Here is a 20,978-nt window from a genome sequence, read left to right as displayed (position 1 = left end):
GAAGTTATTTGGTGGGGGCTGCATGCCGTTGGAAAAGACCAGACTAGTGATTTGGAGCCCCCTGACCATTTTCAGGGGTGGGTTGTTCAACCTCTTCGCTTCTAGTTTGTCCTTGGGTTGGGTGGGGCACCAGGTTGCCCAGACGTGTGTGCTTTGAGGTTTCTGGGAAACATCAGACCACTGTAAAAAACTCTCTAAATTCTTGTGCTAACTTTCTGCTGTTAGAAAAAGCCATGGCTGCTCAGCCAGAAAAGTTGTTTTTCCAGATGAGCTTGTCTAGACTGAGTTTAAGTATCGGGCGTGTTTCCCAAATCTTGGACCCTTCTTGTCATTTTGTTCTATTTAAACCATACCTAATTGCTTAGTATTCATGGGATAAAATGCTTTCAGTGACCCAAAAGCCTTTTGACGATGACCTGTTCCTGGTCATGTGTTTGCAATAGAGGTGGTGCTTTATTTTAACTTATTAGATGTCTTTTTGAACTTGCAGATGATGAAAGTTTTCAATGCCCATTTTGTGGGATAGGAATAATGAATCTGAGGACCCTTTTCTGCAATTATGCTTTACATGTTGAAGTTACAGGTAACCATACAAAAATCCATGAAATGTGTACTTTTCTTCCTGACCATAACTTGCTTTATTTTCTCCTAGACTTGCAACTTCATCTTAATTTTTACAGTATTTTGAGTTGAAGGCAGCATGAGAATGCTTTTTGAATGTTTTTTCTGCTTTTGCATCCTTCTCTCCCTCCTCCCCATGTTTTCAGTTATCTTAAGTGAAGGTCTGAGGTCCTTTCTTGCTGTGTGGCTGGTTAGATTATATGGATCGCTACTCTCTGAAGGCTGTTTCTATAATTTTAAGGATGTCTGTATTGTCTAATGAAATTCATCTATCACAATAGTGTCTTGGAAGTAGATAATAACAGGTGACTAAGGAAAATAATTTCAAAATAGGCAAGTGGAGTGATTCTTGGTTTATTTTGTTGTTGGTTTTTTTTTTTCAATTTATTCTTCCAGATGTCTTTGAGTGAAGTTCCTAAACTGAAGGTGTTTGCTCTGTATTAATGTCTTCTGCGTGTTTACCACGCATTGTTTAGCACTCACAGCAGCCTGTGGAAGGTGGTTCACAGCTCGGCTTGGGAAATGCCTCCTGTGGATTTAACCTGGTTAGCTAGAAAGTGTGGAGAACATAAAATTACATGGTGATACTTAACCTCAGTCCTTTATTGACTAAATCATCTTCTTCTGATCACTTGAGGAAGGTCTATATCACACAATTGGAGAATAACTGAGGTTGAAAGGGACCTCTGGAGATTTAGTCCAACCACCCTGCTGAAAGCAGCATTCCTAGGATGCTGTCCAGTCCCAGGGTGGAGACTCCACCACTACCGTAGGCAACCTTTTCCAGTGTTTGACCACTGTCAGAATAATAATAATAAAAATAAAAACCAACCACACAACCAAACACCGCCACACTCAACTTGTGCCCGTTACCTCCTGTCCATTCAGTGGATACCACTGATGAGTCTGGCTTGGTTTTCTTTACAACCTCCTGTCAGGTGCTTATACAGATTGATACGATCCCCTTGGGCCTTGTCTTCTCCAGGCTCAACAATCTCATCTCTCTCAGCCTCTCCTCATGTAAAAGATGCTCCAGTCCCTGAAAGTGATCGTTGTTGCCCTCTTCTGGACTTGCTCCAGTCTGTGTCAGTCTTGAACTGGACACAGCACTTCCGATACGATCTCACCAGTGCTGAGCAGAGGGGAAGGATCGCCTCCCTCAACCTGCTGTCAGAGTTCTGCCTCATGCAGCCCAGGGGCTGGTGGCCTGTGTGGCTTCAGGGGTACACTGCTGGCTTTAGGTCAACAAGGGGTTGTTCCTCCCTAGGTGCAGGACTTGGCATTTCCCTGTGAACTGGAGATGTGGTTTGGTCTGCCTGTTTCTCCAGCCTGTCAAGGCTCCTCTGAAGGCTGCAGAGCCATCTTGTGCATCAGCCGTTCCTCCTGGATTTGTGCTGTTTGAGAACTTGTTGAGGGTGTACTCTGTGCTGTCATCTGGTCATTCATGGAAAACAGTCTTGGACACAGTACCAACTGCAATGTTTTGAAGGTTTTGGGGTTTTTTCCTACTTATCGCCAAATGATAGCAGATAATCATGTCTATGAAGACTATTTAGAAGTTTTTCCCCAGTAGAGAAGGCCAGAGTTCTGTTTGTTTTTGGTAAGCAAAGCAACACCTTAAAAGTCTCAAGCTATATTGTTAGCAGCATTAGTTTCATGCAGTTTGTCTTTATTGGGGTATTGTGGGGTGGGGAGAACAGCAAAGTAAAGTTTTTCATCTATCTGACCATCTGTGGTCAAGAGTCAATGAAGGGTCTAGATGTTGGCAGCTCAGTTTTCTCTCCCAGTGGATAAGCAGCCTTTTTGGCTAACTTGTGTGTTCCTGAGTAAGCGTCTTGAGGTACAGATTTGCATTATCTTAAAGTCAGCATTAATGGTTAACCTGGAGTTACAGATACCTTTCTTGTGCATTTAAGAATAGGCCATTTTGCATTGATCTGTCTTTGCAGTACCCAACTTGTGGCACAACATTTGTAGCTCTGGTGAAATGCCACAGTTCTATATTTGGAAGCTACCGGAGAGTCATGTCCTCAGATGAATATTCTTGTACATCCAGCCCAGTGGAAAAACAAATTGGGAGTTTGCACTGTGATCAGCCAGGGAACTGATCAAGGATACTGATAGATGAGAATCTGTAAGGCATCTCTGAGCAGAATGTCAGATGAATTAAGTCCAATAAAATCTATGTTGGATGCATGATGCTATTCTGTAGTTAACCATGCAGAGCTCTAATCTTCCTTTGCAAGACCAACACCACATGCTCCTCAGTTGACAACTCTGTTGATACATTCTTGGATCTTCTAGGCTTTCTGTTGAGAAACAGCATGTTCAAGCGAGGAAGGGAAAACAAGCAGCTCAAATCCCATTGTTAGCTTGCTTCAGTCCACGAATTAGTCATAGAATCATTTAGGTTGGAAAAGACCTTTAAGATCATCGAGTCCAACCATTAACTAGCTCTGCCAAGTCAGCCACCAAACCATGTCCCTAAGCACCACATCTACATAGTTTTAAATCCTTCCAGGGATGGTGACTCCACCATTTCCCTGGGCAGCCTGTTCCAGTGCTTGACAACCTGTTTGGTGAAGAAATTTTTCCTAATATCTGATCTAAACCTCCCCTGGTGCAACTTTCAGTGCCATATTTGTTCTAGTCTAGTGTTACTCAGGTACTTGTCTGTGTATTCTTGAAGATGGATAACTGTAGGCAAGAAAAGAAAATGTGGCTCTTCTTACTACTCGGGCTCCTCTAATCAATTTTATTTTTGATCTGTCTTATTCCTGATCTAGCTTGTCATCTTTGGTGTAATCTTACAAAAGAAAGTTCACCTTGACACCAGGACCTGTAATACCATCAAGCTGAGGTAGCAACAGTGTCTCCTACTCATAGCAGACAACTTCAGTTCTTCAGGTGGCACAGCAGCGGTGATGGTCCCTGCACCAACTGAATACCCCACCACCAGTATGTGAGAGACCTCGTCCCAGACAGCATGTAGAAGTGTGCAGCCACACAGGTGCAAAACTGCAGGGAGTCCCTGGTGCTGTCTTGGCAAGTCTGTTGCTTGGCGGGAGGTCAGATCATGGTTGTTATGGAGAGGTTGGTAGAGTTCTTCTGGTCTGTGGACTGCTACCCATTGCCACTCATGCATGTGGGCACCGACAGGATCATAGGATAATCTGGTTGGAAGAGACCTCAAGAGCTCTCTAGTACAACTTTCCCCTCAAAGCAGGGTCAGCTTGAGGTTAGACCACGTAACTTTAGGCTTTATCCAGTCAGGTCTTGATGAAAACCTCCAAGGATAGAAATAGCACAACCTGTTCTGTTTTTCAACTGTCCTCATCATGAAAATCTTATTCCTTATACTTACTTGGCACCTCTCTTGTTTCAGCTTCTGCCTGGTTCATCTTTCCACTAGGCACCACAGTGAAGAGCTGGGCTCCGTTTTTTTTAACCTTCTCATAGGTACCGGAAGGCTGTTATGATGTCTTGCCCTTAGCCTTTTATCTTTCAGCTTTCTTCAGCCTCTAGGCTGAAGTCGTCCTCTGTCCCATAGCTTCGTCTTACAGGGGAAGTGGTCTAGTCCCCTGAACATCTTGGGGCCCCACTGCTAATATCCCCCCCCACTATATTTGGAATAAGATTTCCCAAAGGAGACCTTGAGCAGATCAAAGGTCAATGCCAGGACTTGGGAGCAAGTTTGAGAGGCCTGGGGGTCCAGGTGGTCTCCTAGAGCCTGCTGGTGAATGGGAAAGCCTTAGGCAGGAAGCAGATGTTTTCTGAGCATCCGCTTCTGCCTGCACAGTTACCGTTTATAGGCAGGTTGGTTGTTTTTATAACCACGGGACTTTTTAAGGAATGAGGACTGATGGTAAGAGATAGAGCCATCTGATGAAGAGGGGCAAGGTGTTGTGGTTTAGCCCCAGCTGCCAACTAAGCACCAGCAGCCGCTCGCTGGCTCCCCCACGGTGGGACGGGGGAGAGAATCAGAAGAGGAAAAGTGAGGAAACTCACAGGTTGAGATAAAGACAGTTTAAGAGGGAAAGCAAAAGCTGCACACACAAGCAGAGCAAAACAGGGAATCCATTCCCCACTCCCCATGGGCAGGCGGGGATTCAGCCATCTCCAGGGAAGCAGGGCTGCATCACGCGTAATGGTTTCTTGGGAAGGCAGACGCCATCACTCCCAATGTCCCTCCACCCCTTCCTTCTTCTTCGTCCCAGCTTTATATACTGAGCATGATGTCATATGGTATGGAACATCCCTCTGGCCAGCCTGGGTCAGCTGTCCTGGCCGTGTCCCCTCCCAGCTCCCCGTGCACCCCCAGCCTTCTCGCTGGCCGGCCAGCCCGAGAAGCTGGACTGTCCTTGAGTACTTAGCAACCACTCAAAACATCAGCATGTTATCAACAGTTTCTCATCCCAGATCCAAAACACAGCCTCACGCTAGCTTCTGTGAAGAAAATTAACTCTGTCCTGGCTGAAACCAGGACATTTGCCAATGTGGTTGCTAAGCGTGGAGGGCTTTAAACTAGGTTTGTCATGGCATGAAGACTGAAAACCAGAGGAGAAATATAGGATGAAGGAAGGCACTTAAGTGTCTGGGACAAGGAATTCTCTTCCTCCTCTCCAGAGAAACTCTTGCACCTCCCCAGCACACCCAATGGGCCAGCGTGAAGTGCTGGTATGTAAATGCGTTCAGCATGGGACATAAGGAATTAGAGGTCTGTGTGCAGTTTTGATAACTAATAGTTCAATTCCTTCTTGATCAGCTCTCGTTACGTGGAGAGCTTCAATGCTGGTAAGATTAAACTCAGGGAGGGTTAGATGATTGGAGTGCTTTGGGTAGAAGGAGAGGCATGGAGAATGAAGAAAGGTTTGCCTTCTGTGCTAAAGATCAGGAAGTGTTCCTGTTAGGAATGTGCAGAGCTGTGCTGTACAACTGGTGATGACTCAGTTGGGAGCTTATCAGTGAAGTTCAGAGGGGAGGGTTACAAAGGGGACATCAGGGTGGCTGTATGCTGCAGGCCAGCTGATCAGAAGAGGAAGTGGATGAACCCTCTTTAGACAACTGGAAAAAGCCTGATGAATGCAGAGTTGGTTCTGACTCTGCCCCAGTGTCTGATGAAGGACAAGGTGATACAGGGCACAACCAACCTAGGAGATTTCTGAAATTGCTTAAGGATCACTTTTTGAGCCAGATGCTGGACAAACTGTCTAGAGGAGGACTAGCAGAGTGAAGAGAGCTGATTGGGAATATGAACAGTGGGGCACAGCAACACCTTTGGTTTTGGTGACTGTGAAATGAGCATTTAAGATCCTATGGGAAATGAAGAAAGTGAGTAGAAGGATAAAAATGCCCATCTCTGTCTTGTTCAGAGAACTGATAGGTTGGATCCTACAGGAATGCCTACTGTAGAGCAGAGGAACCCAGGAGAGCTGGTTGATCTTCAAGAGCAACCTTCCTGGAGTACAGGAGTAGTCCTTCACGATTTGCAGGAAGTCAAGCAGGTGTGGCAGGAGGCCAGACTGATGATCATCCTGCTGAGCTCAACTACAGGAAAAAGTCCTACAGAAGGAAGATGCAGGGCCAGGTTACCTGGGAGAAATGCATAGAAGCATCCTGTGGGCATGCGAGGTTATAATTAGAAAAGCTTTTCTTTCAGCATGAGCTTGCATTGCGGTTGTGCCTAGTGAAAAATTAATGAAATGTGTTGTTGCTGCGCTAGGTATGAGCAAGATGGGACTTGTCGGGAGCATGTCCATGTAGTGAAAATCAAGAGGAAAATACAGTGCCCAAGAGGAAAAATGCACACTTGTATTTTTTTTGTGTGAGAAATGGCAAATGCCCTGAAGTTCCTTGTTAATGGAGTCATAGCACTACTTTCTTTCTCTCCTAATTTGATTTGCTAGCTGCAATGAAAAAGTTGATGCCACATGTGGACATTGAGATGGCCTTAACTCTTCTTGCCTTCCGTGGGGCCTCCTGTGCAGAACAAGCTTTCAGGTTTTGTTTTAAGTTAATGGTAAAAAGTATACTGACTCCTGGCAGTGCTGAGCAAGCATGAATTAAGAGATGATTAAATCTAAAAACTGCAGTGGTCTGGCTTAAATCGCTCTTCAACCACCGTAATTTTGTACCCTTTTGCTGTGGGCATCCTTAGTTATGTTACAGCTAGAAATGAAGTGCAGTGAATCAGATGCCAGAGTGAGTGTAAACAAATCCCGTTTGAACCTGTTTTGAATTCACTTTTTTATACACGTGCTACTCTACTCTTCAAGGAGTCACTAAAGCCGAAACGCTGTGCTGGTGTTCAATGCTGTGCTTCAGAGTGGGCTTCGCTGCAGCCAGCCAGCCTTGGCAAAAGGCACGTACCAGGTTTGGAAATGGCTTAAGCTGCCCTGAAAGCCAGGCTTTAACAGAACTTAACATAACAAGAGGCTTGACATGATGAGGACATCAGCTAGGGCTTGCAAAGCTGAAGATGGTGCTAAATGTAGGTCTTTTGTTTCTCTAAGCGGAGAGATGCTGCAGTTCAGCAAGGTCTTTTCAAAGCCCTTTCCAAAGAGAGATATCCGCAGCCATCAGGATAACTTAAACGTTCCTGGAGGGAATGAGGTGCAGGGGCTTAGGAGAAGCCGTGTATTCTGCACAGCTGTTGAACTGAGACGTTAAAGCTGGTAATTTCCTTCTGCAAAGTCACTTGCAGGTGGGTTATCATACTTGACATCCTGATGGCTTGCTTTCTGGTTAAGGACATAAGCCAGAGCTCAGGGGCTGATGTGCTGGGCATGCGTCAAAAGGAGATGGTTAAGAAGGAAACGAGGTGTTTCCTGCCCATACCCCCAGCACAAGTACTGCTTAAAATATCCAAATGACATGTAGTGATTGGCATCTCCGTCACAAGTCTTGAGCATGTCTGTCTGCTATCGTGAATTATACTTTTGCATCCTAGCCCTCTTGAAAGGGAGGAGAGTGCCTTAGGCACTGGGCTGTGCTTAGAGTGGGCTGGGGAAGGGGTGGGGGTGTGTTTGTCGATGTAAGAAGCATTTTCGTATACTATATTTACAAACTTAAAGCCTGAATTGTGTGCAAAGTTTTTTTTTTTTTTTGCAAAAAACCCCGACAGTGTTAAACCCCAAATTTCCTTGAACAACTTTAATACTTATGCCTGAACTGATCATAAACTTTGCAAACATTAAAACATTAAAGATGTGGTTTTTGAAAGTTTTGTATCATAGGGGTACAGGTTTTTTTGGACAGTTTTAAAGTACTTGACAGTACTTCCTGAAGTACTCCCAAGTGAAGCTGATGGTCGTGAAGCCACCCTGCTACTGTGGAGCATTTCATTCTCTTCAAGACGTGTTATCTAGGGGCAGTGCATTTGAAATAAAATTTGGGAATTGCACTAAAACAAGTCCTCTAGCCAGTCTAATGGAGTCTCTTTGCTCCTTATATTCTCCTGATGGAAGGGATCATAAGGAGATGTGAGAAGGGCAGTAGTGCTTCCTCGGTTGCAATCTTGGAGATGTCCAAACCATTAGATGTAGTTCTCCGTGCGGTCGAACATTAAAGTGAAAATGCAAGTGGGTAACTTCATCTCAATCTACTTTTGCTTGCCAGGTCCTGGAGAAATATCCTAATACACCTATGAGCCATAAAGAGATCCTTCAAGTTATCCAGAAAGAAGGACTTAAAGAAATCAGGTGAGTTAAGTACCTATACCCGTAAAACACATTAAAACTTTGGTTCCAACTTAGCTTAGTTTACTGTTAACTCCCATCTCATAAATATTATTGAGACTGAAATGTTAAATACCTGCAGGGTTGGAGTTTTAGGTCCCATTTGCAAACAACCTGTCAAATCACAGGTACTTTTCACCAAGAAAGCTAGATGAGGGTCATACTTAATTTCCACGTATGAGCTGCATGCCTCTTGTCTGCAGCTCTTGTATAAGATAAGCTAGACCTGATCAGGTAGTTCAGACTCCAGGTACTGAAGGTAACTTAACTACTTTTTATTTCACCTTTAAAAAAAACCACCCACCCAACCAAACAAAAAAAAGTGAATAGTCTGTTTAATGGAAATTACCTAAACCAAAACTTAAAGCTATCTGGGAACTAAACAAGCAGCCTTGTTTACAAATTCTTATTTAGAAGACTGTGTGCCTCATATGCCTTACGCTATTTTCTTTAATATTACGTGGTTCTGTTTTAGATCTGCCTGTTTGCCCCAGGGCACAGGCTGAGTGTTTGGTGCGCTGGGCAGAGCAGGGCACCAACTCGGGTGGTACTGATCTGCGTTAGAGAAACAGAGCAACTCGGGTGACAGCTCTTGAACTGCTGTTACTATAGCTTAATTCTTGAGTCATATAGTTCCCAGAGATGGACAGGTTTATTTGCTGAGATACGGAACAACTATCAGTATGAAGTAGAAAGTATTTACACTTCTGTTTTCTAAGAGCAAAGAAAAAGGCAGGGGTGGGGGAAAGATGGTTGGATGTGCCAGTCCATCTTCCTTGGAATGAAATAATCATCCTAAATTTGACCTAATTACGTTCTCCACTCCATTTTGCCAGTTTAATACAGCAATCCATCTGCTTTGTCAGGAGTATTCAAGGGCCCAAGTGCAGAAATTCTGCTATCGGTAACAAGATTTTCCACTAAAGTTGTAGACAACACGAAGGTGGTTTGCTTTTTGGAAATGTCAGTTTACCTAAAACAGTTTACCTAAAAGTAAGGAAACCAAATATACTCATTTGGCTCTCAGGGAGGTGACAAAAGTGGGACTTAGTTTCTGCCCTGACTGTGCAGCTTGCTTTGGGGCAGTACTATGTTCAGTCAGGTCAAAGGTTTATCATCAGCCTTAGAGCAGCTTCAGTATTGTGTTAAATACTGTTAATCCATCGAAGGCGTGTCTGCCAGCAGCAGCCCCACTTGTCAGCCTGACGTGGTCTACCACACGGCCGCTCGCTCACTCCCCCACGGGGGGACGGGGGAGAGAATCGGAAGAGTAAAAGTGAGGAAACTCATGGGTTGAGATAAAGACAGTTTAAGAGGGAAAGCAAAAGCCGTGCACGCAAGCAGAGCAAAACAAGGAATCCATTCCCCACTCCCCATGGGCAGGCGGGGGTTCAGCCATCTCCAGGGAAGCAGGGCTGGTTTCTTGGGAAGACAGACGCCATCACTCCGAACATCCCTCCACCCCTTCTTCCTTCTTCATCCCAGCTTTATATACTGAGCATGATGTCATATGGTATGGAACATCCCTCTGGCCAGCCTGGGTCAGCTGTCCTGGCCGTGTCCCCTCCCAGCTCCCTGTGCACCCCCAGCCTTCTCGCTGGCCGGCCAGCCCGAGAAGCTGGACTGTCCTTGACTACTTAACAACAGCTCAAAACATCAGCATGTTATCAACAGTTTCTCATCCCCGATCCAAAACACAGTCTCACACTGGCTTCTGCGAATAAAATTAACTCTGTCCTGGCTGAAACCAAGACGTAGCCCCTTGTGCACTCCCAAAGATAGCAATACAGCTGTCTGTACTGATCGTCTTGCTGATGGCAAAGCACAAGTCTGGCAAACATCCAGGCACTTAGACGTGGTGAACCTTTTTAGCAATTCAGAGTGCTCTTTTTGGGGCAGAGCCTTAGGCAGGAGCTCAGATGTGGTTTTGGGGACAAAGTGTGTTTTGCTGTTGGAGCCCAGGCTGTGCCATGTCACGTATTCAAAAGTGTGTGGACGTGGCACTTCAGGATATGGTTTAGTGGGCATGGTGGTGTTGGGTTGATGGTTGGACTTGATGATCATAAAGGTTTTTTTTCCAACCTTAATGATTCTGTGATTCTGTGAAAGATCCGGTTTCTGGCTGGCCAGGCCAGATTTTGGACCAAACAGTCAAAAAAACCAAACCGGTCAACCAAACAAAAACCACCGAAAACCAAACACCACCAGAACAGAAATGCCATGGTGCCATATAATGCTTCTCAACCACAAGTCCTTCTCTTTGGACTTGATTTGGGGATTTAGCCTGAGTTTGTTTTCTTCTCTGGAAGAGCTGCTGTTGAGCAGCAGGACAGTGCAAACTCCTCAGTATCTTAAATCCCAAAAGGTGTTTGTGCGAGCAGTCGGATGTAAAAATTTCTCTTAGTTCCATTGTCCACCTTACTGACTTAGCCACACTTGGATGCTGTATAGTGGTCTTCCCCTTAAATGTTAGATTGATGTAATAAGGCTTTATTACATTAAGACCCACAAGGTTGTCAGTTCTTAAGCAATTCACTTCCAGTTAGTGCCAGTAATGTGTTTGTGGCTGGACTGGACTTCTGATAAGTCACAGCCTGTCACAAAATGGGTTTAACACCAATCAGCATTTATTACAATGAACATGTTAGACTCACCAGATTTTGAGTCCTCTTATGTGGAGGTTCTGGCACGAAACCATGGCAAAGCCTTTGACAGCAGATTACAGCAATTTCCCTGTACTTGGTTGCCTTGAGACAGCAAGCAGCTGCAAGCTCTTAGTTTGGTAAATTGGTGTATAAATTTGCAGGCAGCACATGGGCTTTTCTTTTAGTGTGTATCAAGGTATTTGAGTTTTGGATTGTTGTCTCAGTGCAGTTTGCTTTTAATAAACAAAATTCCAATTTTTTTGGTAGTAAACTATTTACACAAACCACATCAATCAAAACAGAGTTTAAGGATTCAGTGCTTTTTTAAATTCAGCACCCCTTGCCTCACATCCTTAGATGTATCTAACTTTTTTTTTTTTTAATCTCTGGTTTCCAGATAAAGAATAGTTTTAGAAGTGACAAACGACTTTCCTGCAGATGCTCTGAAATGAGGCAGGGAGAATGGGGAGCCCAGCTAGCAGCGATTTTTCCGTTTGGCCGTGCAGCCAGTCCACCTCCCTTTTGCTCTAGTGATTCCTGGCATGTGCTGCCCCTTGGCCAGCTGCTTGGGAGGAAGCTTGAGGGCACGTTGAAAGAGTCTGGAGGACTCGAAGTGCTGCTTCTGTTGTAGAGGATTTAGGAATTGCAGTGAAGGGTGGCAGCTGAGTGTGGAAGAGACAGGAACACCGATTTCTGCTACATGCAGGACAAGATGACTTTTTTTGGACAAGGCTAGGTCTTTTGTAAGAGGTTTTTTTTTTTTGTTAGCAATACAGAAACCTTTGGTGATATTGGCTAATTGTCTTACCTGTATTTCTTATTTTATCCTAGTACTCAAATAAGCAATTTTAATAATGAGATTTTAAAAGATCAACCCAGGACTAATGCTCTGAAGTGTCAGTTTTGGAGGTCTAAGGCACCCTGAAGCCAGAACTATACTTTTTGAGTGATCTGTCATGCTAATTTTCTCAATTTGCCTGTTTTGACAGGTCGTCCTACTCCTAGGAGATCCTTTCCTACGTACAGGTCACTGCTTGCAAACTGCAAAAATAACACACAAGTGGATGTACTTGAATTGGCAGTGTAACCAAATCTGTCCCTAAGATTTGTCCACCATCCTATATTGCCTTATCTCTGTTGGCAATGTGGTTTGGGGAAGTCTGAGCATGGTGTGACATGCTTTCAAATGAGGCTTTGAAGATGAATGGGATAATGGTGTTAACCCAAGCAACACCAGCTGTGAAGGCTCCCTAAACTTCAATGCATGGGATATAAACTTGAATGCGTGGGATAGATGGGCACCAAGAGTTAGCAACAGAGGAGCACATTTGTTTCATAAGTAGCTTTTTAAATCAAAATTTTTAACTTGTCGTTGGATTTCATTAATCTCCTCAGACATGTTAAAATCAGTGTAAGTACCTGAGGAGTTAGCATCTTCTGAAAGACATCTTTTATAGCCTTTTCTCTTAATAGCCATGAATGTTTTGTTGTTCTTGGATTTTTGTAGAGGACACTGTGTAAAATAGCTTGTGAACCTCTGTCCAAACACAGAGGTTTAGACTTTTTTGCCTAAATACTGATTAAGCAAGGAAATACATCTAAACACTAGCTTAAGCTCAGTGAAAATGAAACTGGACATGCTACTGTGGCTACTTTTATTTCAACTATTCACGGAATTTCTAACGTAAACCAAAACAAACTCTTAAGCCACTTTGGGAGCGGAAAAAAAAGTATAGAAGCCAAAGTCCACTTTTCACTAGTTGTATTTGGACTAGAGATAAGTGTGTCATGAACAGTTTGGTTTCAAATTTTACCTGCCCTCCAGGCAGTGGCTAATTTATGCTTCCCAAGGCGCTCTCAGGGAGGGGAATCTCATCTAGGTGAAGAGAATTAAATTGATAACCAGTGGAAAATATATTTCTCATTTCTCCATCTTAAAAAAAATTATTATGAAAATGGGAAAACATAAACTATTCAGCTATGGAAGAGGCACGCGTCCTGTGTCTGACAGGTAGCAGGCAAGCCTCTTGTTCTTGCTGCTCGCTAGCTGTGTTGCATGTGGAGTCTAAGCCACGCTCTTCCCTCTGTCTGTAAGGGCAGCTGTACAAAACTCAGCAGGAAGATTTGCTGGTTTGAGTCTACTGTTAAGAGTGCAAATCTTGGATTTGAGTCCACTAATATAGTTTTGCCTCCCAAAGAGCAGATCTTAGGATAACTTACTTTTGTAGGTTCTCCAGTTCTTCAGTGTTTTCACAAGTTCAGAGAATATTAAGTGTAGACTGAATCCTTCAGCAAACTCCATAATGGCTCTGGACACTTACTTGCTGTCAAGGAATGAAGCATTTTCATCATCTCAACCTGGTTCTGATCATGGCCTTTCAGCTAAAGGGCATATTTGGCCATTGTCCACCGTTTAGACAAGCTTGACTAATATACAGAATTATCTTGGTAGAATATCTGATAATTTAGTAATTTCTTGTAGAGTAAGCATGTCCAGAGTTTGCCTTAATCTTCAATGTTTGTAGTCAAAATGCTAAGGAGATAGCTTCTTGCTATGCAGTCTGCTTGCTGTCTCCTTTTAACGAGTATCTGCACATCAGCAATGTGACATTGTCTCTGTATTGAAGACAATAGATTTTTAGTGGTGAGCTATTACACAGAGCTGAAATTACGATGAAGGAAATCGGCACGGCTCAGAGCCGATTCACGGTATTGCCCTTAAAATGTCCACTTGACATGCTGATGAGCTCATCTTTAGCATTTCCTTGGTGTCCTCTGACCATCTGAGTGTTGGCTGAAAAATACCTGGTCAGACAGGACTTGAGAGGGGAACGAGCTTGAGGAGGGGACGGGACCCGTTGCAGGCTTGCGTTTTCCGCTTGCTTGCATGCCTCCTGATTCCTCACAACAGCAGGAAGCTGGGAAACTGGAAAGTAATGTGCTGAAGTGAGGAGGCTAATTTGAAGCTTATTTTCCTGGCACTGCTGTGCAGGGAGCCTGGAGGGAGTAGGGTAGAGGAGGTGGGAATAGCTGGAACGACCTGCCAGAGGTGCTTCAGGATGGTCCTACAGCAAAACGTCCTCAGGGGGACACTTGGGTTCCCATAGTGTGCTCTGACCTTGACTAACCACATAGCTTCTGGAATACAAATTAAGCACACTGATAAAGTGTTTTCTAGTGGTGATATCTCCATGTCTTATGAGCAGGCTTTTCTGCACATGTGTTGTGTTGAGCAGCCGATGCTCCATACGGGAGGGGTGTGGAGGCGTGGGCAGCAAGCACTCTACACTGTGGGGCTGCTCCTCAAGGGAACGGCAGGGAAAAATCTGCCAGGCAATTCCTTTCACTTTATATCACCTGTGCCCATATAGCCTTCTCTGAAGGCTTCTGTTTGCATCCAAGACAGGATAAATTATTTCGGTGACAGCAGCTGACACCCAGGCATCGCAGCCCCTTGCCTGCCCTGTGCTGCAGGACCCCATCGGGAGGGGATGCTGGAAGGAGTTGTCCTTCCAGCCATCGAGGGCTGTCAGGCAGCAGATTTGGCATGCTTGGTTTGTTTACAGTGTTAATTTATTCAAATAAAGCTTTTCACAACTTCTTAAAAATAATAGATATGATCAAATTCGCCTGGTGATAGCTGTGGCATCCCACAGCAAGGAGTTCAGGTAACATGTTTGCCAAAAAAACATCTTTCTGTATAGACTGGTCTAGAGTATTTGAAACTATGCATTGCTTTGGCAGTCCATAGTTAACCACACCAGGAAACTTGTCCTGCTGGAGCTCTTTGTACAACAGCATGTTTAAAAAGCTGCTATATCCAAAACTGCTTTTCATAATCTGGTGGTTGGCATTTCTTGGCGAGCATTCACTTCTATAAAATGGAGCCAGACTCTTTGTGAAAGTACACAGTGCCAGACTGGGAGGCAATGAATGCAAGTCGCAAGACAGGAAATTCTAATTAGAATATTTTTTTCTTCCACTGTAAGGGTGGTAAAACACTAGAGCAGGACCAGAGAGGGTTGTGTGACCTCCAGTTCTTCCCAGTCTAAATGACTGTAAGTCATGGCTCCTGGTCTCCTGTTCCTTAGCAAAGAGGCCTTTTGGCTTCAGTGCCTCTTGCAAGATTGAGTCACTGCCATACCTCAAAGCCTTACCAGGCTTAGTTGTGGACAGGGAGTACTGTTAAAAAGGTTGCTTCTAGCATGGGCAGCTGGGGTTCAGTATGGCAAACAGGTCATACTCTGTTAGTAGAAAACAGCTTTGGTTTTCCCCCTTCTCAAGGTGTGAAGTTGCAAATTATGAGCTGGCTTGGAAGGTGCTGTAGCTAGCTGAAGCCGTCAGCTGGCAAACATTTAAATTACTTTACACATTCTTTAATCCACAGCTTCTTTAAATGTAATCTTCAAATGAGCTGCATGAGCTGGAACACCTTGAGTTCACGTCTCATGGATTTGATACTGATAATACTGAGCCTGTGTTGGGGATTGGACAGGGCAAGGGCATCTGCGCTTCTTAAGAATGACCGGGTTTGGGTCACCTCAAATCTCTGCTCTTTCTAGTTAGATTATCTTCATTTTGCCGGAAGATGGGTATTATTAAATGTCCATAAAAGTATTACTAACCTTTTGGGGTTGTCATGTGCAGGACTTCTTACTCCCAAGCTGGGATTCTGGGGCTCTTTCCCAATGTTTTGCAGGTGGGAGAGGGGTGTTTGTTGCAAGCAGGTGTCCTAGGGCCAGCCTTGCAGGCATGCACAGCTTAATTGCAAGGCTTTGCTTTAGCTTTGCTCTGTTAATTACTGTAAACCTTCAGGAGAAGGGGCTGGTAGCAGCAAAGGCCAGTAAATGCTGGTGCAGTAAGTTCTTGCAATTTTTTTCCCTTTAGTCACCTGAAAGTTGAATTTGACTTTTTCTGGAGACGATAAACAGTTACAATTCACACTTTTAAATGAAGACCACCAGAACATGGTATTCTCTTTGAGACCTTCATGATGTCTTTATATCTAAGTGAAACTTGTGTGTAAAGTCTGTGGCGTAAAGTGCAGGTTAAAGCTATTTTTGGTCAAATGGCTGTCAAGTCTTAGTCATGGTAACAGTTACAGACTGATAATTAACGAGGTTAGCGATATGTTTGGTGAGTGTCTCTTCTGGACACTCGTGACTATCTAGTTGCTCGGGATTTTCTGCTCTGAACCAGGCAGGGGTTCCCTACCAGGACTTTTCCTGAAGTGAGGAAAAGCTGGAGATGCAACTTCTGCCCCTTGAACACCACCGGCTCTAAGCCACCTTGTCTTGTGGTTCTGTGTCACCAATCTCTGTCTGCAGGTAGTGCCCAGACTTCATGGGGAGCCTGGTTTGTTCCGCTGTAGACCACAAGATGAAAAGCTGATCTTCTTGAGGGCCACCGTGGTCAGGCAAACCCTCACAGGGCATGTTTCTTCTTTGCTTTGTTAGCATTCATTCATCTAAAAGTTGAAGTAGGCACACGTTTCTGTACCACTCAGTGTCTGTGTAGAAGCATGGAGATAAGTTAGTGGATGCCATAAGTGATACGTAAATGATGTAGGGAAAAATGTCACTTTGAAAAACAGTAGTTCAAAGAGAATGGTTATAGAGAAAGATCATACTGTTACCATTAGCAGGGAGTGTTAAATACACTAATTATATGGAGGAGAAACCCTGACTAGGTGACTCTTTCCATGTCCTTTATATAAAGGTATCAAATCCATAACTAACAAAATATTCTGCTTCTCTAATACTGAAACTGCGGTAGCAGCAGTTTTTGCTGTCTCCTTAAAATAAAATTACACATCAGTTTTCATCGTGTGAAAGAGTAAATTAGCTGTTGCAAAGAGAAATGTGGGGTGTAATGCTCTACTGATGAACACTGCAGGAATCTAACAGGTTGACTCTCTTCCAGAAAATGCTGAAGCCAAGGTTGCAAAAAATACCTAGATTTAGGATTTATCTTCAGTATGAACTGGCTCATGTTTCTGTAGCAGAAATACAAAGGGAGGGAATCTAAAAACTTTGAAATTTTAACTCTGTGCCCCAAAAGCCTTAAGAGGAAGGTAATTCTATCTGGATTCCTCCTTTAAAATCAGAAAATGCTAGTTTCTGCATAGTCCCTCAAGGATGCGAACAGCACATGAAGCAGTATCTTGTCTGTGGATGCTGTGTTAAGGTGGAGCTAATCTACCTGAAGGTATTGCTTACACCCATAAACCACGCCTAAGGAAGTCAGACAGCTTCTACAAGGGTTTTTAATTTTATCCAGGACTTGGCGTACGGTATCAGAGTCTACTGATGTTCCTTCCCGCAGGTCAGATTCAGTTGTGATGATAGACCATTAATTTAAGCTACAAATAAAGCCCAAGTTCAGTGTGTGCCTAAGCTTTACAGTGTCCTCCAGGCTGGTCCTCATCCATGGGTGCCTCCTGGGCCCTCGATTACACTGTGGTCGAAGCGTGGCTCCATCTCAACTCGCTGTGATCGCCGGCTGCGCTCGCGTTGCTTTGGTCTTGCAAAACTTCCCATGAACGTTGAGTGCTGGTGTGTCCAAACCGGCTTTACAGCATGAAACATTTTACCTGCCCCCAGCCCCACTACTGTGGAGATACCTAAACGAGGCCAGTGGTGTACGAGTTGGCATTATTAATGACTTGGTGAGACCATGGATTACCCATGGTGGCGATGAAGCAGTATGTGCCCGTTCCTGCACCGTAACCGTTGGCTTCATTAAACGGCTAGCAGTCTGTCTCGCCCCTCTGGGTTGCAGGGCCGCTGTTTTACCCAGAGTTGTCAGCTGTGAGTAGTGCTGAAGGTGTGTGAAAGAGTAAGAGAAGTAAATTCCGATACTTCTGTCTGCATGTGAGATTTCCAAAGGGTCCACCCGACTTCTATTAGAAGTTCATTAACTGCTGAAGGCTGAAGATAACGCATCTGGGAGTTGCTGGTGTTGGTAGCTGTGTGCCAGCTGCTTTGAAAATAGACTGAAAAAAAATCTGACTGGTCTACATCTTCATCCCCCGTGTTTGTTCATGGTATAGCCTGTTCTTAGTATTACTGCAGATCTGCCTGAAACTTTAAATTTGGTTCTGGTGGATGGGGGGAGGGTTCATATTAATGATTAGACAATTGTTTTGCTTAAGTTTTTAAAGGGGTGTTTCTCTCCTTTTTTTGGGTTGCACTCCAACTCCAGAAGGTAAGAACCACTGCTGATTGTTCTAAAGCTACTCTTCTCTATTAACGCAAGCTGCAAAAGCCTTAATTAAAAGAACGACCGCTTGCTTCACACAGACTTAGAAACCACGTAATGGTAGTATATCTAGTGTTACTGCTTCTGTTGCCTTAATCTACCTCTCCTGCATGCTGTTTGCATTAGCGCTTCAGTGCGATGCAAACTTGAAATCCTAATGTTTGTCAAGTCTGTGGGAAACGTCAGGCTAATAGCACGTGAATGCTTCGTGTCTTACAAATTAACCTTGCTGTCTGCCAGCCTGGATTTGTGGGGAGGGGGATGCTTGGTTTGCATGATGTGTTTTTGTGCATCTTTTGTCTTGGGGACATTTGGCACTGCATGTTGGGTGAAGCAAAATTTAACACCTAAAAATAAGCTGCTTTTCTAAATCATGAATGTGTTTAACAAGCTTGAAGTTGATACAGTGGTGTCTGCTTCCAATATCTCTCTGCTCTGACATTTCCATAGATCTGAAACTATTGTTTTTCTAAAAACATCATATTTTAATACACTAATAAACAAGAAGCTATTTGTTTGAATGTCTGATTCAGCTGGAACGTGGGGAAGAAGGGGATGCTCAAAAGAACAAAAGGGGATAAAAACCTGACCCTTACACCCAGTCCAGCCCGTTTGGGCATTTTTGTCCAGTTACATCAACGTGCAGTGACGCTGTGAAATGAAGACACTCGCTGTTGGACGCACTTTGTATTAAGCTTCCATTTAGAGCAGAAGGCAATAATTAACCCTCCCCTGGTGTGGCGGTTGCCGAGTGCTATGGCACCTAGCTGGGGCGAGCCCGGGAATGCCGGCGGTGGTTCTGTGCCCAGCAGCAGCTGCCCCTCTGTCCGCAGGGTCCCCCGGAGCCCTTGGGTGAGGGTCCTGCTCCGCAGGGTAGGAGGCTGCACGGGATCTGCTGGGTTCACCATGCTGTTGTGCACGAAGACAAAACCTGCTAACCGAATTAAATATTTATATTAAATAAAATGTAATATAAAGTAGCCTTTTGAGAGATGGATACACCTTGCATATACGTCTTGATGCTCTGGGGGCAAGGTTTTAAAAGTTCTAATACATCACGATCGAAAAATTTCACTCCAGTGTGCTACCCACATGTGACCGAACAAAAATGGCTTGGCCACACTCACTTTTCAAATCGGAACAAGTCAGCTGGGTCCCTGCGGTCTCCGGAGCGAGGCTGCTGGGAAGGGATGCTGCAGTGGGAGTGAAAGCGTGGGAAGAAACGCTCCACCTCCTTCCTCGCCTTCACCAGGCAGCCGCTCGCTCGGAGCAGAGCCCTCACCTTAACCCTCTGTACGTTTACCGCTCTCAAACCCCTTTTTTTCCCTGCTCAGTGAAAAAGATTTGAATTTAATGTGGGTTTAAAATGCCACGATTTAATGACGTCTTAAATTTGGCAATTCTCAGAAGGAAAATTTGGTATGTCCGTGTCTGAAATGTCAGGCAGCTTAGAGAAATACTCGGAGGGGTGAGCTCAGAATATGTATTTCTTCTTGTGCCACTGAGTGGCTTTACAGCTACCTCTTAACTACAAAAATTATTATTATTACACTGTTTCAGCCCTTTCGGCAGTCAAAATCAGTAAGGAATGTGCCCATTCTGCAGGCAGGGGGACTGTCACTGGCTGCTGATCACTTTGCGATCAATTTTCTGATTTATTAATGAAATGAAAGTGAGGATATGGAAAATGTTAATTTTCAGAATAGAATAAATATTTAGAAGCTACCAACAACCCTTGTTCAGTCAACAATGTAAAAAATACAGTTTATGTAAGCAGTCACGTGTTTAAGTATAAACAAGTTTGGTAAACCTGTTAAATTGGTTGGTTTTAGCTGGCAAGCCAGTGTTGGAAGGGAATCATTACTAAAATACTGTTTTTGGGGGAAAGCAACACTGCTGAGCACAGCAATAGTAGCAGAACGATTCGGAACTGAATTTGTAACTGAAATAGCCACTTCACAGACACTTAATATTTGCCCCGACAAATAAGTAGGGTTAAGACCCTGCTGTGGAAGGTGCTGTACAGCTAAAAGGTCGGTGCCTGCTCCGATGATACCGGAGTTTAAGAACAGGTATCTGCTCAACCTGTTCCCCGGGTGGTCACCTGGTAAGTATTGGTGGGTACGGGCTTGTACCAGGCCTCTCCCTAACACAGCGTTTGTAAATTAAAATCTTCCCCGTGCCGGGGTTTAAAACCGATGTCAGCGCTTAAACCGTTTCTTCTGCTTTTGGCGAAGGTAGCTTTGGGTGCGCCCTGGTCTCGCTCAAGCTGAAATGTACTGCGCCTGAGGTAGTGCATGTGGTACGGGGAAGTAAAACGATTGAAAACGTCAAACGGCGAACAAATCGGTGTTTCCCTGTTTTCATGATGAAGATCCGAGGTCTAGGGATGAGAATTTGGATTGTGACCTTTGCACGGGCACCACGAGTCCTATTTATGCTGAGTTTGCTGCCTGTATTTTGGCAGATTTACAGAAAGGCCGTGCTATTTTTAGCTTTCTGAGAAGTAAAAACCCGGAGGTTTCAGTATGCACTTGTAACACTGGAAACCAAATTGATCCTGGTAAATGTTGTAGTTACCTTTGTATCTTCTAAACTGATGCAAATATACTTTTTTACTTGAATGCAAGCTAATTTTGGTGAACGAAGCCTGTTTCATCAGCTGAATTTGTCAGCCGTAATGAACTCTCTTCTGATTTGAGCCATCCCAAGAAGT

At 44.2% G+C, this 20,978-nt stretch overlaps 1 protein-coding gene across 1 annotated transcript in view; it reads left to right on the top strand.

The window, feature by feature from the left end:
- Window positions 1-20,978, top strand: part of ASXL2 (ASXL transcriptional regulator 2) — a gene marked incomplete at its 3' end in the record, with an annotated part of 123,574 nt that overhangs the window by 27,338 nt on the left and 75,258 nt on the right. The window contains exon 2 of the mRNA XM_081998220.1: window positions 8,239-8,321. Coding sequence (XP_081854346.1) covers window positions 8,239-8,321 — 83 coding nt within the window. The remainder of the gene's footprint in view (window positions 1-8,238; window positions 8,322-20,978) is intronic.

The sequence above is a fragment of the Phaethon aethereus genome (assembly GCF_964289735.1).
Source record: "Phaethon aethereus genome assembly, chromosome: 3".
NCBI lineage: Eukaryota > Metazoa > Chordata > Aves > Phaethontiformes > Phaethontidae > Phaethon > Phaethon aethereus.
Note: the sequence above shows the minus strand (reverse complement) of the source record. Positions and strands in the feature narration are given on the sequence as shown.